At 39.8% G+C, this 27,977-nt stretch overlaps 1 protein-coding gene across 2 annotated transcripts in view; it reads left to right on the forward strand.

The window, feature by feature from the left end:
• The window catches only part of LOC6568583 (band 4.1-like protein 4), a 78,381-nt gene that overhangs the window by 36,332 nt on the left and 14,072 nt on the right, over positions 1-27,977 (forward strand). For both annotated transcript variants that reach the window (XM_032740565.2, XM_043215021.1), the window contains exons 3-11: positions 2,370-2,563; positions 16,706-16,810; positions 17,403-17,527; positions 19,477-19,574; positions 19,642-19,850; positions 21,583-21,735; positions 23,057-23,229; positions 24,820-25,092; positions 27,426-27,926. In XM_032740565.2, coding sequence (XP_032596456.1) covers positions 2,480-2,563; positions 16,706-16,810; positions 17,403-17,527; positions 19,477-19,574; positions 19,642-19,850; positions 21,583-21,735; positions 23,057-23,229; positions 24,820-25,092; positions 27,426-27,926 — 1,721 coding nt within the window. In that variant the 5' untranslated portion in view covers positions 2,370-2,479. The remainder of the gene's footprint in view (positions 1-2,369; positions 2,564-16,705; positions 16,811-17,402; positions 17,528-19,476; positions 19,575-19,641; positions 19,851-21,582; positions 21,736-23,056; positions 23,230-24,819; positions 25,093-27,425; positions 27,927-27,977) is intronic.

Genomic DNA, 27,977 nt, shown 5'->3' on the forward strand with positions numbered 1-27,977 from the left:
TATCTACGCACAGAGAACCATTATAATTATAAGCCAAAATTCAAGCAGAAATCTTGAAAAATTGTTACCTGGAATTTTGGATATTTCGTTTTTGTTTTAACTTCGGCAATTGATTGATTGAAAGTGTTACTATTACTTTTTTGTGAGTGTAGAATGTTTAAATGTTTTAAATTTGAAGTATGCTTAACGAGCTGAACATTAAAGAACGCGCGTAATTTGTAAAATGTTGTCATAAAAATGCAATACACAAATGTAAATTGTAATTTCCGCTGTGCGGGCTGCAAGTGCCGCACTGTGGCATGCTCTGGCTGTTGCTACTGTTGTGGGTGGCACATGCAGCGTCTGTTGTAGCTGTTTCTCAGTTGCTGGTCGTTGTTGCCGTTGCTGTTGCTGTTGCTGGTTGAAGTTGAACGAACTGAATGCAATTAAAATTACATGCAGCGCCATTCACAGTGACTGTCATTCACATGAATATGTCCACACATATATATTTGAAATATATATACATAAATGATGAGTTATGTATTCATGCACTTATAGATTTTAATTGAGGCAAGTTGCTGTTGCTGCTGTTGTTCATAATGATGATGTTGTTGCCATTGCAGCGCTGACAGAGTGACCAAGTTAAAGATACAGATGGCAGACAGATGTCTGTCAAGTCAGTCAGCCGACTTTCCATTAATTAGTCATAATATTTCATTAGCGTAATGAGCGCCTTGAGAGCAGCGCCATCCATGTGAAATGTGCCAGCTGTGCAACAAGAGCAAAAACACTTGCAACGCCGGCAACAGCGGTAACAGCGGCAACTAATGAAAGCCTATGCCCAAGCAAGAGCCATGCAAATCTCACATGGCCGCAACTATCAACAGTAAAAACATAAACCGCAACTCTCTTCATAAAAAAGAAAAAATACAAAAAAATGAAAAAAACTACTCACTTGCAGTTTGTCGACGACTGTCATGTGAAATGTTAACATGACTCGCTGGCTGCTGTTGCCATTTTTTTGTTGTCGTTTTTGTTTGTTGCTTGTTGCTGTTGCTCTTTCGCCGTTGCTATTCATTATGTGAAATGTACATTAATTATTTTGTAGTTGGCAACAGATGCTCCACTCACAAAACCTGTCAGCTGGCTCAAAGTGAACACACAGATAACGCTCAAATCTCTAAAGAACAAAACCTTTTTTGTGTTTTAACATTTTGAGACTTTTGAACTTAATTTATTATCAGCCAAAGGCCCGGATATGCAGGCATACAGTAAACTATTTCTGAGTTACACTAAACCCTTAAAGAATTTTAGATTTTATTCGTACAAGAGTTTCGGGAAACTGAACAAAATTCAAATTAAATATTCCTTTAATAAAAAATATAACTCAAAGTTTTTATATCAATGAAAATCTGAGTTTTATTTTGAAAAATATTGTAATTTAGGTAAATTTTGCTTAAATTAAAATAAGATAATTTTATAGACCAACTTCCTATTGATGATTTTAATTAAAATTTAAACTATCTAATAATATTTAAGGCTCATAGTTATGTAAATGAATGTTTTAATTAAATATATGCTAAGCATATTAGCTTTGCTTATACATAGTTAGTTTCAATCCACAAAATTGCTGAGGTCTTAAAGCGACAAACGCAGCTGCTGGCGTTATTTCATTTTCTATGTACAGTATATAGTACTATGTACTGTATATAAGTATCTCTAATGACATAATCTGCTTTTAGGCAATAGTAGTAGAGGCAAGAGTCGTCAGCGTCCTTTAACTAATCCGCTTAAGTGACTTTTGTTGCTATTGTTGTTGTTACTGTTATTGTTGTTGTTGTTGTTGCTGCTGCTGTTTTTGTAGTAGCTTCGTGCATATTAAACTTATCGTCGGCAACAACCGCAATTATAAAATTATAATGATAATACTCGACTGGGGAGTGGCAACTGCTGACAGTTGGTTTGTCATTGCCCGTCCTTACCTCTACTGTTCTCTGCTGTTCTGTTGCTGTTGATGATGTTGCCGCGATCTGCGCCACAGATAAGTGCCACAGTGGCTTTAATATAAGTTCAAGCCAAAAAGAGTTATTAAAACAAGCCACCAACTCTTGACTGTCATCGCCAGTAGGCTATGTCTGAGCGATGCCACATATATATCTGTGAAGTGTATCTCAAACCAGTTTACAGCTGGCTAATTGCAGCTTGCAACAAGCAGCAGACATGCAGCATACATGCAGCATGCACCATGTCTTGAATGATAGCAAATCACATCAAAAACTATTTATTAATTATGTACACAGTTTAATTGCCACTTTCTAGACAACTCGCACTCACTTATATCGCCACATACATGTATATACTACAATATATGTATCCTTATCTTGCAGCTATCTCACGCGAAAGATGCCGACTACTTTGAGTGACAACGCGACACAGACACATTTCGCTTGAACAATTTCCAACGAGGTGACAAAGCAAACAATACAAAGTAAACATCATGAATTGCCTGTGTCGACCCTCGCGGATAATGTCCGTGCGCATTAATTTGCTGGATGAAACCGACTTCATACACGAGATCAAGGTGAGTTTTTGCGCCACAATCTGACGCCCTTTAGTGTTCGCATCAGCGCCACCTAACCAGCGACAACAACAACAACAACAATGACAAGAATAATGCCCCAAAAACTAAACACCCTCTTCGCTCTTTCCTCTGTCGCTCCACATGGCATGTGATTTATGTCGATTGGCAACAAGTTTGCGTTCGACTATCAGATACCCTCTACTTGGCCTAAAAGATACATTTGTGGTTTGTTATCTGTATACAAACACATTTTCTATTATGATTAATAAGAAATTCATTGTTTAGTAAAATCTAAAATTAAACTTTATTTTAAATTCAAAATGAATAATTAGATTAAAATTGAAAATGATTGGCAAATAAAGGATATCGAAATACGTTCTTCAGCCAAACACATTCAATCACAGCATATCATAATACCCCTTTTCGCCATATTTAAAGGGTATAGAGCATAAAAGTGTTGCATACTTTGCACGTGCTGCCATATGCTAACCGTCAGCCGTAGTGCCCCCATCTCTGGGCACCCTCATCAATATTTAGTTCAGAGAAAGAGCCTTTACTGCTTGCTTGCTTGGCAAACATGCAAAGTGTCATCATTCACACGTCGCTGGCTGCTGCTTGTGCTGCGCTGATGTTAGTATCGTGCCACCGTGCCACCATGCCACACAGCCTGTGTGGTTTGCCCCTTGCTTTAAAACTGCGCACGTTTGCCAAATTAAATGGGTCGTCAGCGACGAGAAGAACTGTGAGATGAGACCTCTGAGAGATCTGACAGCGCCAAGCTGCCTCTTCGTTGCTGCCTTTTGTCTGTGCCTCTGTCTGTGTGTTAGAAAATTCTGCTGATGTTGCACGCCATCTCATAGTTGGCATCATTGTGCGGACAAATCAAATAAATAGTTGTGATTTTCTCATGTGTATATATGTATTTTTGTGTGTGGCCTGGTTTCCGCTCTTTGATTTTAGCAAACCTTTGCAAAATTTCATCCAAGCGTGCAATATAAATAAATTTGTGATATATTTATACATAAAATGCCCATGAAATCGAAGACATTGTCCATGGCCATCAATTTGAAGCTGGCTTTTAATTGAAAAATATTTTTTTGATTACTGCACAAATTGAGAACATTTTTATTACACGAGCTGGAAATAAAATATGAAAGTTATATAAATAATAGGAGAAGTCGAAAATGACTGTATACCCAATTAATTGGACAAGCGATAAATTGCCTTAAATAAAATGTTAAGCATCAAGAAATGTGTACATAAATATATATATTTCATAATAAATCTATTTCGATAAAGATGTTGTTTTTAACATTAAATGAAAATAAATATATATGACGTTTTCCATATTTTTATTTGTGCTAGCGAATAAATTAAATGATTAGCTATCTGAAATGTATTAAATGCCTTTAAAGAAGACATTTTATCAATAAAGAAAAGTAGACTACAGCGAAAAAGGAAACTAACAGAAATAGAAACACTTAAATTGAATACGCAAAGGAATGTTTTATTTAGATTTTCTGAGAGGGCAACAAGCTTTTTGAGCATCTCAAGAGCATCTCTGATAAATGGAATACAATGTGACATGATAAGCATACTTACACATTATCTTATGCAAATGCATGTCATCAAGGTTGCCTGTGGGGTCTGCGACATAATGAGCAGCAAGGGGCAGCAGACTCGCAGAGAGGTTAATTATATGGCAGGCAGTCAGGCAGTCAGGCAGGCAGGCAGACAGGCAGGCAAGCAGGCAGAAGATACTACAAGTACAACTCAAGCATAAATATACTAACGTGTATCTGCATAATCAGAGCAGTTGATCGGTAAATCGCCCACGGCATAGTGTTCCAGTTCATTCCAGATTGATCGGGCGGGCCAAGTGGAGCGACAGGCTAGTTAGTTAGCAATTCCACGAACTGACTAATGACACTTGGCGTCGCGTTGAGCTGCTAAGTTGCATGTTGCATGTGGCTTTAAGTTTTTTAATGCAATAACAGCTGCGGCTGCAACAAAAATTGAGGCACGTATACGTTAATAATCACAGCTCATCAACAAGACATTTATAATAATTTTACAAGCACATGCAGCAATTACCAACAACAACTACGACAACACTCGCTCCTACACTTGCAGAAAAATGCCGGTATTTAATTAATAATTCCAATCGTTGTGTTCTTAAAATGTGGCACGAAGAAAACAATTATAAAATAGGAATTAAGAATTGCACAGTGCTTCAAATATGATATCGAGTAGTTAACCTATGAAATATCTTATTCCATTGATCTATGACATATTTAGACTTAAAAAAACCAAGTTAGTTCAGACCAATTTGAAATTTAAAGAAATTTTGTATTCGCTTTGTTATTTCATGAAGTGCTAAATGCTCTCAAATTATTTCTCTAAGTGCACCAGCTACAACAAGCTGCAAGTTGCACAGTAAGCCACCAAATCGACTGAAAACAAGCGGCTTTAAAGCACCATTCCTCTACCCGCAACTCCTCAACTCCTCAACTCGCGCTGCCTAGTTGAAAATCAGCCTGTTGGCCAGCATAAATTGCGCATTAGACATGTGTTGCGATTCAGGCGTTTTGTGTGGCGGTGGGCGTGTCCCACAATTTGACAATGGCAACCGAGAGCGGACAACCACTGGCAGTAGTCGTCGCTATCGTCATCATCATCGTCATCGTCATCGTCGTCGTTGTCGTAGTCGTTGCTGGCGCACGCCTCGGGTCATTATTAATGAGTTTAAACTGGCAACAGGGACAGCAATTGCAATTGGTTCAAACTCCGTCGCAAGTGCGGTGCGCGACGGTGCGGTGTGTGGTGTGGTATGGTGTGTGTTGTGGTTGTGCGGTGCACATTTGTCTCTTGCCTGCACTTGGGCAACTTATCGCATGCAATTATTGGCCGAGAGGCTCACGTACCACGTCAGCTCGATGATTGATAAAAGGCCCCGCCGACAAAATACCAAAAAATCAACCATGAATGAAAAATACGCGACACAAAGTGCACCGCAACGCAGACAGTCGATGCTAAACAAAATAATAAAAAAAAGTAGTCAACTATGCAAATGGAGTAGTAAAATATTCTCGACTGTTGGATACTCTATTAAATACGTGCACACAAATATAATAAGTTGATTAAACTGTTCTATAGTTAGAAGGTCTCCATAGAATATGTATTTGATTAAAGTTTAGTTTTGGTTAACTATAGTTGACTGATGTACTAAAAGAGTATATTTAACTAGGTACTCAATATGAAAGAGTATCTTAAAATTCCTGCATTAAATTTAAGTTACAACAAAGGTTTTCTCTGTGGATAATACTTTTATATTTCATCTTTTAGTCAGAATTAAATTCAGTCCTTTAGCTGCTTCAAAGGCTTTATCTGTTGATGATACTCTTATATAGCATCTTTAGTCAAACTTAAGTACACACCTTACTTGGGTCTTACAAACCTTGTATACCCATTTACATATTCATAGCTGTCGAGGCATAGAAATGCGTGTGGCCGCCTTTGCTGTAAACGTAATTTTATTTACGCGCGCACTTGCCCAGCTGTCTGCCTATCTGGCTATCTGCCTGTGTGTCGCCCGTCTGTCTGTCTGTCTGTCTGTCTGTCAATGTGGCAACCATGTCGATGGCTGCTGTGTCTGCTTTGTCGCTGCTTTTGACGGCTGCCGATGGCACTAAGCACACGCACTTAAAGTCGCCGCGACTGCAGTAGCGTTAATGAAATGAAAAAAGGTATGGACAGCGGTGGTCCAGGGATGGGCAAAAAGTGGCAGGTGGCAGGTGGTAGGCTGACAGAGGGGCAGTTGCTGTTGCTATTGCTTTCGCAGTAGCTTGCGGTTGACTCGTTTTGCATTTCATTGCGACGCACTCGAAAAGTGCTGTGCCTGCTGTTATCCGACAAACAGAAACAGAAACAGCAACCACGACAACAACAAAAACAAAGAATTTTGAGATACGAATACTCGACATCCGCGACATCAGTCAATGTTGTTGCGACTGTTGCGACCGCCTCGCCAATGTGTCGTAATCGATATTTCATTGCCATGACGAGCAGCGAGCGCACGTTGCGTATGATTGATTTTTGCTATATTTGTGAGTGAGCGCTGGGAAGACAACACACAAACACACACAATTCACACATAGATATGATAGCTATGACTGTGACCATGATACCAACGACACATATCTACGAGCATCGCACGCCTTAGCATAGCCGTATCTTTGTTGGTTTATGTGGCAACTGTGTTGATGAAACTGTTGTTGATGCTGTGTACGTGTTTGTGTGTGTATTTTGGGTTTTGCAGTCTGTTGTTTCTTGCCTCATCATTTTTAATTAATTGGACGTGTTTCAGCTGATGAGTTAGAGTAGCTGAACATAAATCTCAAGATTGAATTGTGTAAAAAAGGAAAAACTAAAAAAATAGGAGATAATATCAATTTAATGATGATGTGCTCTTTAGCAGAAATTTAAATTAATATACACAATAAATTCTAGCATAAAGAGGAGAAACCTTTGTCTAAGACCTAAAAATAAATATGAAGTAGAAAATTCTAAGAAATATATACAAATGGAAGCCTTAATGCGATTAATGTATTTAATTATTTTCTCATAAATCACACAGCTAAAGCGCGATCAAAATATTTGCTCATAAATCAAAAAGCTAAAATGTTTAAATTAATGAATCAAGAACAAATAAAAGTAAGAATTAAAATTTAGGAGGCTCCTTAACTCATATGGTCTTTCAACTTTCAAGTGTTGCGTATCTCATAACTGAAATAATTCATAGATATCAAGATTCATTTAATAAGCTCTTCATTTATTTGTTCAACAAAGTTAATAGAATAAGCAAACAAAAAAGCGCCAAGAAAACTCAACTTGTCTTACAAATTCCACACAATTGAAAGAAAAATGAACTTAAAGCCGCGACAATAGCTAAGTAATGGAGCTGCCCAGTTGTGCTTGGGTCTTTAAAGCTCAGCTCCAGCTCCCAAAAAAAAAAAAAAACGTGGCAAAACAGTGACAAATGGTTTTGACGACTTCATGCCTAGACTTGGCTCGCCTCAGATCCCAGAGCCCAGACAAATTCAACTAGAAACATAAGTACATTTTTGTAGCCAAATATAAAGCGCAGTCTGCTGGCGCACATTTTGGCCATTTATCATGCTTACATGCTAATGACATTTGGCCAGGGCCCAGAAGAAACAAGCGACATACAACTTCAAGTGCCCCAGCCGAGTTTACTTTATCGCGCTGCTGCTTTTGTTATATAAGGTTAAATATATAAAATTATATGTTAACGGTTTAAATTAAAACACTTTGGAATAGCGTGTAGGTTTTTTTGTCTGTTTGTCAATACAGGGTGCTGCTCTTGCCGCATGGCCATTTCAGAATTTATGTAAATCATTCAAGACACTTCACAACTGGCCACAATGACAAGCCGAAATGGTCAAAAAAATGATTGCTTCAAGTATTTCACGAGCAAACACTTCAGCGCAAGGCAGCTCGCTGCAGTCCAAAAAATAAAAAAAAAAAACATAGAAAAAAATAAAAAAATATATATATATCTGTGGTATACAATTGTGTGTGTGTGTGTGTTGTGTATACATTTTCGTCGGCGGTATACTAGACTTTATACCCCAGGCGACATTTAATTAGACTCGCCTCGTTCCAAAGCGTTCACACGCCAAAAGCTGGCCAAATAAACCTGCAGTTTATGGCCAACATAATTAAGTTAAAAGCTTTTTTACAGCTCGGCCAGCGCGCTTTCAAATTGATAATGAAAATAAGAAAAGCCCATGAAGCGTATTTAATAGCTAAATAAATGTTGCCCTCCCCACCTTTCGCCAGATTTGGCACCACACCCGCACCTGTAAATGTGCTTAAGGCCAACATTTCCTTGGTAATGGTAATGTAAATATAAGTCGGACGTTTCTACCAATGACAGACCATTGATTTGGCCTGTCAAATGAAATTGGAAAAGGGTAGAGATTTGAAAAATAAATGAAAAAAGGGTGTTTTGCCAAATTAACGACCTATAAAGTAACTTTAATTTGTTGATATACTTAAGAGATATCTGGTAGACTTTATTATAATTTTACGTTTACTGGAAACATAAAAAATCGTAATATTTAGATAAGAGAACGTGCTGATAGTTAAAAGTTGGAAAATACTTAAGAGAATAAGATGTGTATTTATAGATCGTAAAACTAATTAAAAGATATCAAAAACTGTATATGTAAATAAAATAAATAATATTCTAGATAAGCAGGTTTTCTCATAGCTAAATAAACAGTAGGCTTTGTTCACAGTTCAGCAAGTATCAGAAAAAAATGATTGAATTTTTTTTATATCCAGGAATATCATTTTTATACGGCAATATCAAATGCTTGCCTTATTTTTATCACCCGAAGAACTATTAGCTAAAGCTTTACAATATTTGTAGATAAATAGTTATGAAAAGTATAGACCTTTTTAATAAGCATTGCGATATACCCTTTCTGTAAGTGTATAAAAGGTTGCAATTAATAAAAAGGTTGTGCCTAAAAGTTAAACATTTTACCTTTTGGCAAAACTCAGCGAAGCATCTTTTCTTGGGTTGGGGTGTAATTACTTTATCTGTTGCTGAAGTTGCGCTTTGGTTGCTAATAGGATTATCTAACAGAAACAGAAAAATAAAAACAATTTTAAGAACTGGGCTGGGTTAAAAGCCGTCGTTCATCGTTTTTTGCTTTTTGTGGCAGTCGATGTTGGTTTTTTTTTTGTGCAGCTGTCAGAACCATAACTCAGTGTCATGTCGAGTTGGTCGGTTGGTCGGTTGGTTACGACTCTTTGTATATCTGCATATATATATATGGTATATGTATCTGCGTGGCCGCAAATGCCTCGGAGACAAGACAAAAAGCAATTGTTCGATATGGGGGCCGTGGCCGGCAAAGAGAATCGAAATAGATTTGCAAACAATTTGCAACAATTCAATCAAAAAACTTTAAACGCAAATACACAGAAAAGCATACAGCGATGGATAGAAAAAGACAAACTGGCAGTTGAGAGGGGCCACATGACTGCCATCAGATAACTCACTCACTTGGTGGTCTGCGCTGGGCTGAACTGAACTGAAGTGAGCTGAGCTCAGCTGAGCTGAGCTGTACTGAGAGTCTGGACTGGAGCACAGACAAGACCAATAAAGACCACTTCTAGACATTTTGCGACCTATGTCTGTCGGTATCTCTCGCTGTGCCGTTTGTTTATCCAAGCGTTTGAATGGCGCATACAAGCCAAACAAATTCAAGGTGAGTCCACTGTCCATGGACCAACTTGGCTCTTTTTTCTCCCCTCGTTTTATAGGTTTCTTCGTCTTTTGTTTTTGTTTGTTTCTTTCACTCGCTTTTGATGTGCGAGGATTAGCGCAAAATATTTGCCAGCCATCCGTCCCAGGCAGCTCTGCCAGCCAGCCAGCCAGCCAGTCAAACAATGATATCCAACAATTTTGTGCTGTGTCTGTTGTCTCGCCAACGTTTTGCGTGCGGCTTGCTGCGTTGTGCCGGAAAATGCAAGTGATGCAGGTGAGATCCCAAGTCGAGGCGTTGACGTCGTCTCGACAACAGCAACAGCAACAGCAGCATCACCAGCAGCAGCAACAGCAGCGGAAGTCGTAGCTCTTGCTTTTCATGTTGCTGTGGCTGAAGTTGCTATTGCTGCTGCCGGAAAACAGTCGACAAGTTGAACAGTTGCATGTGCAATATTTCACAGAACAAACAGCAAATGGGCTGGTCACGCAAATACACTCCAACAAAAATACTGTTCTCAGTTGGACAGAATTACCAATGGCCTTAAAATAAAATTTTAAGTATATCTCAAAATTTAAAATTATTATATATACTTAAAAACGAAATAAGATCATAATTTCTTGTCTTAATCGAAAATTGCTGACATAAGAATTTTCTTCCCTGGTTTGTGATATTTAATCTTGATAACGTTTGGTGTTGATTTGGTTGAAAAGTTCGCTATTTTCTAAAAGTGTAGCTCCATATATGCATGGACATTTGTACATGTGTATACATTGATTGCCCTGTACCACAAGTGAGCTGGTGCAGAGCTGAGTCAAAGCCAAAAAAAGATGCGACAAATGTCAACGGGACCAACGAACAGGCGACCGACAGCTGACAACTGACATCTAATATCTAACAACTAACAACTGACATAGCCTAGAAAGCAAAAAGTGCCGCTATGAGAATGGTCGAGCAGCTGCTCTTAACTCATATGGCATTCGTAGCGGAAGCTGTGAGCAGCAAGTTGCAAGAAGCAAGCAGTCAGCAGCCAGCAGCCAGCAGCAAGCAGCAAGTTGCAAGTTGATGCTGAACTGCTGCTAAACCCATCCATATTGTCAGGCTTTGTGCCTGGCGTGGCATACGAAATAAAACTCCCGTAAGCAGACAGCACGCCTCAAAGCTCTGAGTGAACAAATAAAAAAACAGCTACAACACAAAAAGAGGTAACTGCAAATGTGGTACTCTTTAAAAAAGATTACTCTAAAATGATAGAAGCGCGAGTGAATCGAATACCAACTACCAGCAATGTGCCAAATATATAATCTTATGGACTTTTATTGATCATTTTTTAACCAGATTATCTTATCAATAAAACCTTTACAGAAAGTAAGCTTCAATTAATTTCATCATGTTATTGTCAAAGCGCATGTCAGTTGACCATAATTTTAATTAACCTATTCACATATTATTAAATGTGAACGCTGAGAACAATACTGGATTGTTGGATTAACAGTATAAGCCTGAAAACAATTAATATTTAACAGCTTAATAAACAATCAGCAGAATTAAAATGTTAAACCATTTCAAATTTAGTTATTATTAATATCTACAGACATTTAACATAGCAAGTGAAATTTGTGACTTATTTTCAGAGCTTGACAGAGTTCTTATGATTTCACTTAAATCAGCTTAAAACTTTACTTATCGTGTTGCAAACTTGATGAGTGCTCGTTAGCGACCCCCTTTCGTGAAGTGTATGCAAAAGAACGTTGAGGCATTACTCGACAGCGAGTACAAACCGACAAACCGACAAACAGTAAACCGAGACGAACCTTGACTGAGCTGCAGGAATTACGCAAATCTCGTTTGTTGAATGTGTTTTCAGTTAGGTGAAGATGCGCCAGCATGAACGTTTCAGCCTCAATTGGTATGAGCCAAGCCAAGTCCGGGTGCTAGGCGGGACAAGGCGGTGTGGTACGGTGCGGCACATTGTCGGCATGGACATAAATCTGTTTTGAGCATTTTGGCTCTGGCTTGTTTTGTGCATAACGCCGTCGACGACGATGTCGACTGACGACTGCGACACGATGTTGCTGCCATTGCCTTTTTCCTTTTTCTTCCTTTTTCTTCATTACACTTGTTCTGCCTCTTTCCCGGCACTTCCCGCCACTTCTCTCCACTTGTCGTCGTTTTGTCTCCTGACATTGGAAACGGCTGCGTGTTTTTTGTTTTTATTTCCCTCTTTTGCTTATATTTTTTATGTTTTTGCTTCTGTTACTTTTCTGGCTTTATTTGCTTGCAGCAGCTTAAAACTCATAATGCCGTTATAAACACAAACAAGTCTGTGTGAGTGAGTGTGTGTGTGTGTGTGTGTCGTTGTCAAAGGTCAGCGCACGTTTAAGCCAAGCAGCGCAATTAAACGCACAATGCAATTGGCGAAGAGAGAGAGAGAGAGAGAGAAAGAGACAGCAATAGCAGCTAAAGAGAGACAGAGACAGAGACAGCTAAAGATACATAGCTGCAGATACACTGTCACAGATACAGATACATTTCAGAAATTTATAAAAGCTGTTGCGAGTTTTGTTTTTTTTTTCCTGTTAGCAAATAAGCTGCAGCCAGTGACAAATTACGTACAAAGTTGCGCCTGAGAAACAGCTACTTAGATAATCCCCAACACTCAGAGAAAAAATGTCGAAAGTGCTGCAAATAAATCTGGAGCGGAACATTCATTCAAAAACATTTTATTTTGTAATCCCGAAAATCCTAAAGGTAATGCAGCATTCCAAGCATTTAAGTTCTAAAACCAAGAACTAGAACATTTTCCTCTTACCTATTTTGAAGTGCTTGGAATAAGGCTTGTAGAGAGTTGCACTAGCATTGCGTTGCAAGTGTAGCTGCAACTGCAAGATAAAACCCAGTGGGTGCACATGGCAAGCATAAACTGTGTGTTAATTATATTAAACTCAAAAAGATGTTGCACTTCAGCGCCTTGATTCAGATTCATTTTGTGATTTGCACGCAATTCCCCGTTGCGTCGTGTCAAACTGGGTTAGTCACGTAACCCAAAAGTTTTTGCGGCAACGGCGTTGATTAAGTTGCCCAAAAGAAGCTGCTGGGATTTAGCTGAGAAGTGGATGGTGTTGTTGTTTGGGGGAGTACCAAAAGTGTCGCCGCCCTCGTTGTCTTTAGACAGCAACTGTAACACACACACACACACACACACACATGTGTGTGTCGCATATGTTATGGTATTTTTTCTTCTTGTTTTCCACTTGCCGCTCACTAATTAAGTTGCTGGGGCAAAAGTTGAGCGCAGACAGCTGACAGGAAAAGCGCTTTGGTAAAAATATCAGACAACTTCAGTATATGGGACGATTGGAGTGGTGGTGTAAAAATGTAAGCTCATTAAGTGGGCTTGGCTGTTGGCAATAGCTACTCCTTCAAGAAACATCAAAGTAAGCATAATTTGATTAAGATATTTAAGCCAAAGACCTAATCATCATTAGCATCAACATAATCATCCCATGGCCTGGCATGGCATGGTTCATCTAGAAATCACCAGTCTTTGATGCCTCCGTCTCATATACATCATTGATTCCCAGCAAAGCGAACGTAATTTATTGAACTCGCCAACCGGCTGGCTAGCTGGCTGACTTACAAGGGCAGAACCAATAACCAGAGACCCTTGTCTCTGTTGCCTGTTGGCCAGGCAGTGTCTGGGCGGCGTCTTGGTCCTGGCAAAACCTTTTGGGACTTAAATACACAAGTTTTTCCGGGTTTGCGCCGAGTTACGTGATTAATTGTTGGCCATTGCGGCCTTTACATGTTACGTTGATTTTAAGCCATAAGTTGGTTAAAGGCTGTTAGGCATGCATAGGGTGTAGTTCATTACGATCCCATCTATATTAGTGCGTTGTTGTTTTTGTTTTTGGTTGTTGCTGCTGCTACGGTTGGGCCTTAAGGGATGCTTAAAATTGTAACGAATGCAGTAAAAATTAAGTTAAGGAAATTTGTTATGGCTGTGGGTTAAGTTAAGGGACCCCAAAATGTCAATAAATTTATTAAAATTAAGTTAACATTTTCTACATACTTAGTATCTTTTTGTAGATACTGAAATCCCATCGCGTACATATTTTCAACAGAATAAATATTGTATAAATTTGTGCATATCGATTTTGGTCATATTAAATTAAAATTGAAAGTATTTTTTAAAGATTTTCGTTTACCATTTTAACCAATAAAATATTATGATAAACATTTAAATACGATTTTCTACAGGTTTTTATCAGCGTTCATAAAAAATGACAAGAAAACTTAGACTTGCATTTTCTTAAATTTGCAACAAAATCCTAATTTGTTCCACAAAATACAATTTAATTTTAATGGAATAAGTACATAAAGCACATAAGGTATTTCATTTTTAATAGGTGCCAGGCTATTATGAGAGATTACAAGCTCCTCATCAAGTATTCTATTTACGAGCTACACTCGCCGAAAAGTTTTCGTTGTCCGGGAAGCTGTGACAGCTCTGGTTGTCCAAGTAAATGGAAACCAAGAACAATTTCATGAGTGCTCATGTTGCTTATGCATTTTTAAAATGCACTTTTCTACTTATGTCCTTGCGTAAAAGCATTGACAACAATGCAAAAGACAACAACATCAACATCAACAGCAGGCAGCATGCAGCATGCAGCACACAGCAGGCAGCAGGAGGCAAAGTGACGGCAACTTGCAACAATAAGGATGTGTATCTGTTGTTCGTGTATAGTATTTTACGAGTCATTGTTTAATGTGAGGCAACATGTGCAATGTCCAGATGATGATGCACACGCACTCGTATTTCTAATGCAATTTCACAGGACACTCCATGGCATTCCATTATGAGTTTAACAGCTGTCACTGTCAGTGTGTCAGCCATGTCCATGTACACTTTGATTCTGTGGCTTATCCTTGTAATGCACTCAACATTTCAGTCATTCATTTGACAATTAGTTTTTCAAACATTATTAACATTGCAGGAATAGTTAAGACGACTTAAGTTGAGCTCCTGTTTTCGACCTTTTAAGCTGCTGCACAGTAACTGTCATATACAGATTATCGCCGAGGCCAGCTCAATATCAGCAGGGGTCTTTCAATTCCCAAATGAGAACTTACAATATCGCTTTCAGCAGCTCATTTCAGTGAGTTGGTTTGTCCTTTTTGGTTTGGTCAGCAAAAGGTTTAACATAAATTCGAGAGGGCGCTGCCAATAGTGAGTGCCACACGGCTTTTGGGTCGTGTGTGCTTCACACATGCCAGCCATTAAGTTTATGACGCAACAACAATAAAACATGCCCAATACAAAAGGGCTGGCGAGCATCTCACGCTCGTTTTCTTCTGGTCACCAGGGGATGTTTTGGCCAAGCCAAAATACTATAAATAAAACATGCCAGCAGTTAACATATCTACACAGAGATAAATACTTAAGTATTACACAATTTCGATCATGAAAATTGACGAAGAGCCAAATTCCTGATTCATAATCAGTTTTATATACATTATTCTAGTAAAAGGTTTCAGATTTTATTCTTTGAGGTTTTCTTGTAAGTAAACAGTTTCAATTGCTTGCTTGAGACTTGATGTTAGTATGCAATTTTTTTCTCGGTGTACTGCCTGCGCTGCCCACAACAACAGAGTGAAAAAAGCGCAACAAAAAACTGTAGCTGCCTCAAAAGTCAGACCAGGGGGGCTCTGGCCTGGCTACAGCTGAAGTGTCTGGTCAGCGCCAAAAATCAAACATGTTGAGCGCCAGATGCGCCACAGAGCAGACAATGAAGAAGCATCCCATGTGCCATGTAGAATATGTATATGTATGTGTGTGTGTGTGTGTATGTGTGTGTGAGTGTGTGGGACTTGTGGTTAACAATGGTGCCCCTCCTTTTGCCCATAGTTTGTTAGCCTTTGCGGTTGCAGCTGTGCCAGCCCCCAAATCCCTCGGGGAATCGACTCAATTTATTATTGGCGCTAGTCGAAAGCCGACGAAAAAAATAAAATAAAACAAAAATTGGCTTTTTAAAGCGCACACGAATTCGAATTAAATTAAATAAAACGAAGAAAACATTATTTGGTGGGCTGGATTGCAGGCGGTGCTGTCTGGACTAAGGCGTGGCATTTAACGCGCTCGCTTTTTCTTTCCTATCTGTAAAAAAAAGGCTCAATTTTCCAATTGAATAATTGTCGCCGGCAAGTTTTCACTTTTGTTGGCCAGACGCAGCCAAGCAGCAAGATGGCGGCAAAGGCAAAACGGCACACAGACGAAACGAAGGGCCTAAGAAGACCAACAGGACGAGCAGGACGATGGCAAGATAGGCTAGCAACTGGACTGGGCGCAATGGCTGTGTCCATTCAATGGCTCAATAGTTTGCCAGCGCTTCAATGTTTCAGCGTTTCGAGTGTTTGCCTTGCCATTGAATGGCTTTTGCCAGCGCCTTGTCTTCGCCAACCTTTTCTTTGCTCTCCCTCTCATGTTCGCCAAACTCTGCACACAGAAAAAATGTAATAGAAAATCAGACTAAAAGTAAAATCACTTCGAATATCAGAAATCAAAATTGATTTTTAGCAATAGTTTAAAAGAACATATCCGATTTTTTTTATGCAAAGTAGCTTTAAGTTTGTTCATGTTAGAATTAACGATATCAGTCTTTGAATATATATTTTTAATTTTTTGTTTTTTTTTTCTGTTTTGCTCTCTTTTGATAGTTTCTATTATAATTGCATTTTAGTGTCTGGCCATATTTTTTCTCTGTGTATCTCGACATTACTCTCAATCGAACCTAAAATGCTGCAGCCTTTTAACAACAATTTTCTTGTCTATTTTCAGGATGATTTGCCGGGCCAAGCTCTGCTGGATGTCGTTTTTGCTAGGCTCAATTTAATCGAGACTTCATACTTTGGCATACGCTATATAGACGATGAGAATCAAACGGTAAGTGACGAGCAAAGGGGTTGGGGGAGGGACCGATGCAGGCACAGGATATAACTGTCGACTGGCATATCCTGCTACTCCTCTGTGCTTGTTTTTTTTTGGTTTTCTTGTCTCTGGCTGCTGTGCAAACTTATTGGTTTTTGAAATTCATTTTCGTTTTCATTGAAATTCATTGGGGCGCATTGAGTTGCTTTTAGAAAGGAAAAACAAAAAGCCCACAGCACGACCAACTCTTTGAGATCCTTTGACGCAGCCGGCGAGACGAAAGCGCCTGCGAGGCAAATTATAAAATTTCGCTTTCCTCCCAAAACACACACACAGGCATTGGCACAGACCTCTTTTCATTGAAATTCACTTTTATGCCACTTGCCGCACGCACATTAGTGTCGCGTGTGTGTCCTGCGTGTCCTGCATGTGTGTGTCTGCGTGTGTCTGCCTTTATGTTTGGCCATAAAAAAGCGCCTGCACATAAACTCACCTGTCAACTTCAGCCAGCTGTCGCACTCACATACACCACACACCACACACACTTGCGATGTTATCAATTTGATATTTATTTTTCTATTTCCTTTTTTTATTGGGTATTTTACAGCACTGGCTGGATCCAGCGTCACGCATTTCCCGTCAACTGAAACCTAAATCGGATCCCTATGATTTGTACTTCGGTGTCAAATTCTATGCCGCCGATCCGTGCAAACTGCTCGAGGAAATAACGAGGTGAGTGCATTCAATGCATTCAATGCAATCATTTAAAAAATATATACAGGTATTTTAATTTATCCTGGCACATTACTCATTTCGGTTTGGTGCTTTACATTTTAAACGTTTCGCATTTCGCATTTATTATACAAATTCAATTTATTAATTGCCAGCACACTCGCAATTCAATAAATAGCAAATTAAACTTGGTCGAAGGACTGAGAGCGCATCCTTCGCAGAGGGCAGCCAACTAATGGATGGTGCAAAATGAATTTAATGCATTTATGCATAGTATGCACATCATGCCGGTTAAAATTGCGCACAACTAAAGTAGGGATGCTCCAGTTGAGAATTATCGACCAGTAAATACCTTGTTAAAATAGGATATTTTTTGGTCTGAGGTACTTGGAAAATATTTCTAAATAAAATTTTTTTAGCCGATTGGCAGGAAAGCGAGTTGATATTTAATAATATAAAGTCTTTGATGCTTTCAAATCGAAACAAGAAGAACTACTACTAAGAAGAATCGAGTAAAAGTCGATTTCTTAATTTTAATTTCAAGTAGTAATACTGATAAAATATAAATCATTAATAATAAATTTAGTGTCTCATTTTATGTCAAAAATTCATTCACTGTATTCTTTATAGAACTCAGTATTTTTCCTCTTCATACTTATATAAATAGCCGACCTTAAGTTGACCCCTTTGCATAAATTGCATCGACCAAGGGTATTAAAATGCCAATCGTTACGAGAATTTTCGTGTGTGGGAAATTGCAAAATTCCCCAAGGATAATTGGGCAGGGGGCTGCTGCTCTTTGGCTTGTGTCTGGACCATGGTCCACTCCTGGTTGGCAATTGTCGTGCTTTAGCAATGCAGTTAGAGCTGCATTCATCAAGCATTTGGTGTGTGCAAATATTTGCGCTTAATACGACGACGACACGTAGCCGCCATAATCGTCACCAAGTGGACTTATTCAGTATAACTGTCTGACTAACTAGATCTGCGGGCGGCCAGTTGGAGAGCGGTGGATGGGAGAATGCATGCGGAAATGCGGATGCCAATCGCTGGCCAAACATCATCAAAACTCGCGCATTCAACGGATGATAGAGCTGCGCTAATATTGGCGCATATAAATCCGTCGAAAATGCAGTTAAATGCACTGGAAATGAAAATGCACTTATAACGCAGCAAACAGCAGTTGGCAATTCTCTGGGAATATTATTATAGAAGCGACTGTCGCGACAGAGAGAGAATTTTGTTATTTTAGCTATACAAAGTCTGCGGCACACAATAAACGCCAATTGACTTTGACGCTGGTTGTTGCATGTTTCCCACATGGGGCTTAAAGTGCTCGCTGATGAGCGCTTTTGGATACAAAAATATATATATATTGATAGACATCATCATTATCATCATCATAATATGTAGGAAAGATAGGAATCAAATGGATTTACTTGTTGAGCAAACAATCAACTTCAACTTCTGCTTGCTGTGTGCAAATAATTGTGGAAATTTGTTGTGCGACCTCTTCAATCGTGTACCCTGGAAAATGTATTAAATAGGGTATATTCAAGTGGTTGTTCTGTGTGTAACAAATAGAGGAAGATATTATTTACTATTATTTACTATTCTCATCTCCGTTTCATCATCATCATTTTGATCTTTGGTGTGCAGGTTCGCATTGAATCCATAATCCATTCCTTTTATGTGGATAATTCAACCTGACTGCAGAATAACAGCTAGTCAAACTTATTTATCGCCTATTCGTTAAATGAGTTGTTTGGCCAAAGTCAACAGTTTGTTTTGGGTGCGTTTTGCGTTTTGTGTGCTTAGGCCAAACATCAAAGACGTATCCAAATAATTTTATGCGGCGATTTGTTTGTCAACTTGTTAACTGCTGCTACTGTTGTTCCACAACGAAAGACAACTAATTAAATTTGTACACTTTTATTTATACACGACAGATATCAACTTTTCCTGCAAGTCAAACAGGATGTGCTGCAGGGACGACTGCCCGTTGCCTTTGAACTGGCCGCCGAACTCGGCGCTTTTGTGGTGCAATGTGAGTATAAAGTCAAATCAAATTCCAACAAATCGACTATAATCAATTGTACCAAACTTACTTATAGCTGAATTGGGTGACTATGATCCGCGGCGTCATTCGAAGGGATATGTCTCGGAGTTCCGCCTGCTGCCCAATCAGAGCAGCGAGTTGGAAAGCCGCGTCTCCGAGTTGCATCAACAGTTGAAAGGAATGTCGCCCTCCAGCGCCGAGCTGAACTATTTGGACAAAGTCAAATGGCATGACATGTATGGCGTTGACTTGCATCCAGTGCTGGTAAGAACTCAAAACACAACACAACATAACACAAAACATATGTTGACATCCAAACTAGCAACCAGTGTTGTTGGTACTATGGATTAAGTTGACATTTTTGCTGACTATAAATCATAACTCAAAAAAATAAGTTTTAAATTATTTTTGTATTTTTATAGTTAGCGTGAATGTGCTAAATATTTTTGTGTCTCAATATTTTTTCAATATAGTTTAAATTTCAATATGTAGGCGACCAATTTAATCAAAAATTTCCCACCAAAAGGTTTTTCTTGATAAAATCATTCGAAAAAAAATGTTTCACTTTAGATTAGAAAAACGTTTTATTAAAGAATTTTAACCTCATATTAAAATCAACAATCTCAAATCAAGTAGATGGCGTTTTAAGATTGTTAACATTGATTTAAGGTAATCTAAGAAAATATTTTAAAGATATTTGGCGTTGCATTGACGTTTGATTCTTCTTGCATTCAAATAATTATTTTTCTTCTTAACCGAACTCCTCTGAGTCTACTTAAAACTTCGACTTTTTGTTGGCAAATGTGACCGTTGTGCCGATGGTGCACTGAGTATACGGTTCACTGGCTTGAGCACTACCCAGCCATAAAAAAGGGGTCAGGGGCGAAAATGCAAAGTTTAATTTCATTTCATGGCAAATATTATAAATCATTTGCTCGCACACATATTTGTGAAGGGAGACCAGCGCAATGATTGCTCCGCACTCGCAACGGAGACACGCCTGGTCTGTCTGTCGTCCAGGCTAACCCGATTTTCAACCCGTTCCCCCTCTCGGCCCACACACTCCCACAATCTCTGGCGTGGGGATGTCGTAGCTGATTTTGTGCTGCGTAAGTTGGCACTTCATTTGCATTTTTTATTGCCCTTTACTTTGATATCAAACCTCAATAAATCACCAGCTGTGTTTGAATACGACGCATGAGTGTGTATATGTGTGTGTGTGGTAGGGGGAGGGGGAGGGGCAGCAGATGGAGGTGGGGTTAGAGGATGGGCATTGTAAACCCTTGTACTCCACATGGCTGTGGTCTGTGCGTCGCGTCTACTTCGGTTTGTTTATAGACACAAATCATTGACTATCACGGCGCCAGTTGCCAGATCCCATAACCGACCTCCAACCCCCCACCCCCATTATCCACATCCCCATCCCAGGCGCGTCTTTCCCTCACTTTTTTTAATTTAATTAACAGCTAAAATTACATTTATTTTCTTTTGTGTGTGCTGTTTTGTTTGGTCTATATCTACACTGGGGAAAAATAGTGCCATAGATTTAAAAGATCTTAAATTCTTTGCTTTAACTATAAATATGCCAACAGTAGAAATTCCCATTAAGTAACCGTCCTAACTTTTTAAACATATTTGGAGTATTTTGTGAAATATTTTAATCATCTATTGAAATCTACCTTTTAAATCTAGTTTTGAAAAATATGGCCAGCGACTAATTTGATCAAAAGTTTTGCGATAAACTAAATACAATGTCGAATATATTTTTTTTCAGTGCAATGGCTGAATGGGCCATAAAGCTGCGTTGCGTCGCACAGCTGCTAATAGGCCAAGATGGCCAACAAACTTTGCTCTTGTTAACACATTTTTTGGCAATAGCCAAAAGAAACTTTTAGCTAAAACAAAGGCTCTCCTTTTGCTTTGGCAAAGTTGCTCCGAAACTCCGAAACTCTCGCAAACTTAGCTCATTCTCGATTCCGTTTTTTATTCATTGCAGGGCGAGGACAGTGTGGAATACTTTCTGGGCCTGACGCCTAGCGGGATTGTCGTGCTGCGCAACAAGACGACGGTGGCTCATTACTATTGGCCGCGCATTGCCAAAGTTTATTATAAAGGACGCTATTTTATGCTCAGGATAAGCGATAAAAATGTAAATTTCAACGCGCCAGGCGACAATCGCAATAGACGATGACGTCGACGATGACGACAACAACAACAACAACAACGACGATGGCAACGACGGCGACGACGTCGAAGTATTTGCCCCTTAACCATAAATATTTCGCTGTCGAGTGCTTCTTACAATTTGCAGTTCGTTTCCCATTGTGCGCTCTTCAAGTTCTTTAGTGCTCCTTTCAAAGAAAGGGTATAATCTGGCACTTTATGCAAGGGATAGCTTGTCACGGCAACACTCGAACAAGTAACTTTTATTCAACGAGAACGTGGATGAAAAGGACAGGTCAAATGCTTGAGAAGATGCAATTTAAGGAATTTGTAGTTGGGCTGCATTGGGCTCTATTCAGATATTGCGAAGTGAAGGATGTATTTTGGCAAGATCAAAGAGAAATTCCAAAATTTCTGATTGAAATTGAATGAATTAAAAAGTTTATACTTTGAATTTATTTAGATATGAACTATATTGAAATACTTCAAAGTGAAAAATGTATTTGAGTTCCAATCTTTAATAGATGAAAGTGTGCCTAATTTGATTGTATAACTTATAAGATCCTTAAACTTTCAAACTTTAGAATATTATTTTTACTAAATCAAATAAGTTATATTCTCTCTCTCTCTCTCTCTTAAGGGATTAATAATTTGCACGCATTTTCCAATGTTATCCCATTTCATAAACGTTCTCTTCAGCAATATTTAAATTTGTAGAGCGTATTCAAGTTTCGTTGCAGGAAAATCTATGATTGCTTTTTACAAACATTCTGCAGTGTTGCCAATTTTTACATTTGGTGACAACTTTTTGGCTGTCAGCGTTCTCAAGTGGGTGGAAGCGCTGTGGCACTCGTTAGACTACAAGTAGCTGGTAGCTCGTAGCTGGTAGCTCGTAGCTGGTAGCAGATAGCTCTTCCCTTCAGCTTTTCTAACTTGAACACTTTTTGGTGCTAACGCTTTGATAATCAAAAAACTTTTTCAACAGTTGACGCACACAAAAGCGAAAACTTTACCGTTTTTTTTTTACTTTTTTGCCATATTTTTTTTTGGCCAAGAATTCACACTTTAGATCGGCAATGTGGGAAGTTTGCTTGGTTGCCGAATTCAGCCGGGCATTCATTCACTCAATTTGCCTTTAACTTGGCAACTGCAGCATTTGTCGACATTATCGTCATCATCGTCATCATCGTTGTCGTCATCGTCATCATCGTTGTCGTCATGACTTGACTTGCTGCTTATCACACTTGTGTGTGTGTGTGTGTGTGTTATTCGTTGGTTCTTCTATTTTTCTATTTCCTCCTTGACAGAATGAGCTGAGCACTTATGGCTTCGAAACTCCACGCAAATCGGCGTGCAAACATTTGTGGAGATGCTGCGTGGAGCATCATGCGTTCTTCAGACAGGTGCGCGTCGCTCCTCTACCCAATTCGCAGTCACATGCCGCAGATTTGTTTCAGCTGGGCTCCCGCTTCAGACACAGGTGAGTGCCCCCCATTCCCCCCAAATTCCCTGCAGAGCCGCACCCCTCACAGAGTGCTGCTTCAGGGAAATATGCCGGAAGTACATAAAGGCAACATGCGAGTGGGTGATGGCGAGAGCTTTGGCATTAAAATGAAGTTATTAAGCCGAATTCCCATCCAAAAGGGGCCACAACCAAGATGCGCTTTTCGCCAATTTATTAGCCAGTTTTTGCCAATTTGCAGCGGCCACCGAAAAGCGCAAGCCAATTAAAATGTAGCCAAGCACTTGAAATCCATTTCGAATGTGCACAGTTCATGTGATTAGATCATTAGAGCGCAACACACTAGTCAGTGCTGGGCTATGCAGTTCACTCAATGAACTAGTTCACAGTGCTATGCTACGCTTGAATTATAGTTGTTTCATAGCTGAAAATGCACTCATCCAAATGTGAGCTCCCAGCTAGCTTATTTTTGGTTATAAACTGGTTCATTACATAATGGAACTAAATCAGTAGCAATATATTCATAGGTTCTGGTAAGCAAAGGCCAATTTAAAGTGAATTAGAAGATTTATAAATTGAAGAGAATGGTTTAAATTATACGCCTCGTTTATGGATAGTTCAAGTGTAGTTTCACTTACAGCCTATGCAATTTGAACTGGTTCGTAGTAGTAGCTAGTAGAAAAACAATTGTTGATTCCACTTTATGGCATTTGTTGTTAGCACATACCTTAGTTTATGAGCCATGTTAACTTAGTGCCACGACTGTGGCACTTGAACTAAGTCAAGGCAAGTTGAATAGTTGAAGGCAGAGCATCTCTAATAAGTGCAAGCACATGGTTGGGCACACACATAGTAGATCAAGTTTACACCGAGTTGGGCTACCCAGCTAATTGGAAGTCCAATAAAAATGTCGGATCTGCAGGCAGTCCGACAAACTCAAGTCGAGCGCAAAGCCTACTAATGACTTTCTGTGAATGCCTCCAAGCAAAGATGGAGCTGGAGTCGGAGTCGGGACCCTCAGCCTTAGACACAGCCTGAGCCAAGAGGCAAGCCAGAGCTGGCACCAAAAATGCAAGGCAATTGTGCATGACGAATGTGGCAGGGATCTAGGCTTGGTTCATGTTTACGACTACCATTTGCGGTGGACGGTGGCTGCCCATTTTGGGTCTGAGGGCTGGAGAATTTCTTGCACTTGGCCCCCACGCACAGAAACGAACTTGGTCTAAATCGCATACACGTGGCATGCGAATACAAGCGAAACTATTAGCTGGCCAAAAAGTTTTGGGGCGCCGGCGCAAATACACATTTTACGACTGCGCCAGCGTTTTTAATTTGTGAAACAAATGAAAGTTTTTTACAACCTTTTTATGGTTCACTGTTCATTATTGCCAACAACCATTCAGTGTCTTGAACTATGTGTTCTGTTTTTTTTTTTCTTCTTCTTTTTTATATATATATTTTATTTTTTCTGTTCTGTTTTGTTGCTTATTTGTGTTAATATTTTTGCCTACTTTTATGTTATGCCCAACGACCACATCGCATGTCTGACCCACACCCAACCAAACAACCAACCAACCAACCAACCAACCAACCAACCCACAACCAAAGTCGCTCGGACAAGCAAATGGAGAAGGATGCACTTGCCGCCGGACGTTCCCCGCCAGCCTTTACGCGCGTTCCCTCCAAGCGCCAGCCCCGACGCGTGATTGATGACTTTTTTAACAGCAACAGCGGAGTTGGCGTTGGCGTTGGCGGTGGTGGTGGTGGCAGCAGTAGCGGTGGCAACAGCCTCCCGATTGGCAACCGACCACTGCCACTCCCCCAACTACCGCTGCAGAGTTTGGGCAGCAGCAACGCCAACAACGCTAACGTCATTGCCAAGTGAGTACTCCAAATATCCATCATTTGTTTTCATTTCATGCACAAAAGTTTTGATTTACCCAACATCAGTTCTATATAGAATGCCGGTATGTATCTACACTCGGAAAAAATTAAATAATTTAATGAAATAATTTAATTGTAATGTAAGACTGCTTCCGGATAAATTCGTATCATAAAACAGTTGCCCCGTTAAAACATGTTCACATATTTCTGAAATTAAAGACTTGATTACCCAAAGTAAAATATCTTGTTGACTTAAATACTAAAGTTCTTAAATCAAACCTCATATCAGCATAACATAAATCTAATTTAGCTTGTGTCAAAAATTTATGTTCAATCATTTATTTGAACCAAAATATTTATAACGATTAAATAAGACTTGTTTTTATTTTTAGCATTTTTTCTTTAGTTTAGAACAGAATTTTATGCTGAGTGTACATATATAAAAATATGTATGTATTTTGTTGTGCACACTTGCTCCCGCTGCTTCCTTTTGGCGCAGTTGTCCTTTTTTTGGACTATTTTTTTGTCGGTCATAATTTTGTAGAGAGACTCGCCGGCCGGAAGTGCTCTCATGTTGCTCATTGCAGCATCTTCCTTTGATCTATTTTAATTTTCAACATGCGGGCATTTTTTGCATATTTTTTTTGATTTTCTTTTTTTCTTTTTTGGGGCAACTCTGTCTGCAGGAGCAGAGAAAACCAGGCTAGCCCCTTGGGGGCAGCTTCATATGCAGTTTTTCCATTTTTGGCATAGTGAAAAACCATTCCCGCTTACATCAATTGTTAAAACAAAAATATAAAAACGATGCACAAAACACTTCATCATGGGCCCCATCTGTGTGTGGGTGTATATGGGGATGTATGGGTGTGTGTGTGTGTGTGTGCGTGTGTGTGTTGGCTTTGACAGGCCGTCGCCTTCGCATTGTTGTAGTGTTTGTGATGTCCTTATCCAAGTGCTCCTGTCGTTCCTGCGTTTTTGTGTTTGTGTTTGCCTCTTGTGTTTGCCCTTTTTCGATTTCGTGCTCAAAATCCATTTAGTTGCCATTTGAAGGCAGTTATATTGTCTAGACGCAACATTTATTAAATGTTTTATGGTTCTGCACATCAAATTATATATGGACAAATAAAAATCGGCCATTAGTGAAGCATTCCCGTTAGCGTCCACGTTGGCGCAAAAGGAAATGTTGCCAGGATATAATGTCAAAGAAGCCAGAGCGAGAGTCTAATGGAAATTGAGTCATACGATGACTGCTTGAAGATTTATAAGGGGAAGGATATCAGAGAGAGTTGGGGATCGTAACGGGCAGTTATCGTTTGATGTAGAAATAAAAAGTACGATGCAATTAATTAGTCTTAAAAAGAGAGTGGGAAACATTAAATATAATGAGCTAGCTACAGCAATCACGGGTCAGTGGTTATTAAATATACCACTAAAATATTTAATTATAATATATATCACTCTATTACATTCAGTATAAGAAAAGAGAAACTCATCCTCGACTGCAAATACATCCATCAGGGCAGGTTACGTTTTCTTTTTCTGCGATCAGTAATTTTAAAGCCATCATCATTAACTTGAGCAGTGGCAAATGCCACATTGACCCTCTCAATGTCGCTCGCGTGTAGGGCAACATCTATGCATAAATTATCCAAGATGGTAATAGAAGCCAAGGACTGAAACAATGTAATCGCTTCCCAGGAACACAAGACAACAGCATAGTGAATGATAGAACTGGGAACGGGGAACTGAGCTGTGCTGAGCTGAGCAAATAGCTCACGTCGTTTATCATTTGCAAACAAAAAGGCCAAGAACATCAGGCAGCCCAGGAGCAGGCAGATAGACAGAGATCAGAGAGAGAGAGAAATACCAAGAGAGAGAGAGAGTGAGAGAGAGAGAGAGAGAGAGGTAGTCCAATCAAGTTGCCCACACCATGGCAAGCGGGACATAAATCACAAGGCGCGACCACTTGCAACGGGTAGTTCCTTGTCCCATGTCCCATGTCCCATGTCTTGTGTCCATGTCTGGTTCTGGGATGGGTAGCTTACGTTCGAAATGATTGCCCGCTGATTGCCAGTGCGGCAATTACTCAATTTTACACACGAGCATTATTTGTCTGTGTCGATCTCGCTGTTGCAAACAGAGGGCGATCCTCCGATCCATTCTCCAGGCAGACAGCCTAAATGCTGCAAATGCAACAAATGCAGCAGACTTTAATCAACGTTTATGTTAAACAATTTAAATTTATGGCAAAATAATGCGCGAGCGTTGCAATTGCCGAACATCCCCCCCCAAAAACCCACTTCAATCCACTGCTTTTCTGCCATTTGCAGCAACTACGACAGTCCGTACCGCTCCACGTACAGCATACCCACCAGCCTGGGCATACGTCCCAGCAGCCATCATCATCAGCAGCAGCAGCAGCAGCAGCAGCAACAGCAACAACAATCGTCGTCCAATAACAACTCCAGCAGCTACAATAACAACGGCAGCAATTTGCAGACACCTGACTCGCCGCGCAGCACGCGCAGCGCTCCTTGGCCAAGATCACAGCAGCGTTCCCTCTTTGGTCACAATCCCTCGAGTCCACGTTCGGTGCGTTCGGTTAGCACAACGGGCGGCGGGTTGCATCATCATCATAGTCATCATAGTCATGGCCATGGCACCAGTCATCATACTCATCATCATCAGCATCAGCAGTCCTCGTCGTCGTCGTCTCATCATCAGCAGCGACAGCAGCGCGCCAGCTCCTCATCCGCCTCGCATCAGCAGCAGCGCTATCGCTCCAGCTCCGTGGAGAGTCATTCCTCGAACGATTCGCGCTCCACACGACGGTAAGTACCAGCTGCAGCTGCAGCTGAAGCCAGTTAGTTGACCCAACCCCC

The sequence above is a fragment of the Drosophila grimshawi genome, unplaced genomic scaffold, assembly GCF_018153295.1.
Source record: "Drosophila grimshawi isolate 15287-2541.00 unplaced genomic scaffold, ASM1815329v1 contig_311, whole genome shotgun sequence".
Lineage (NCBI taxonomy): Eukaryota > Metazoa > Arthropoda > Insecta > Diptera > Drosophilidae > Drosophila > Drosophila grimshawi.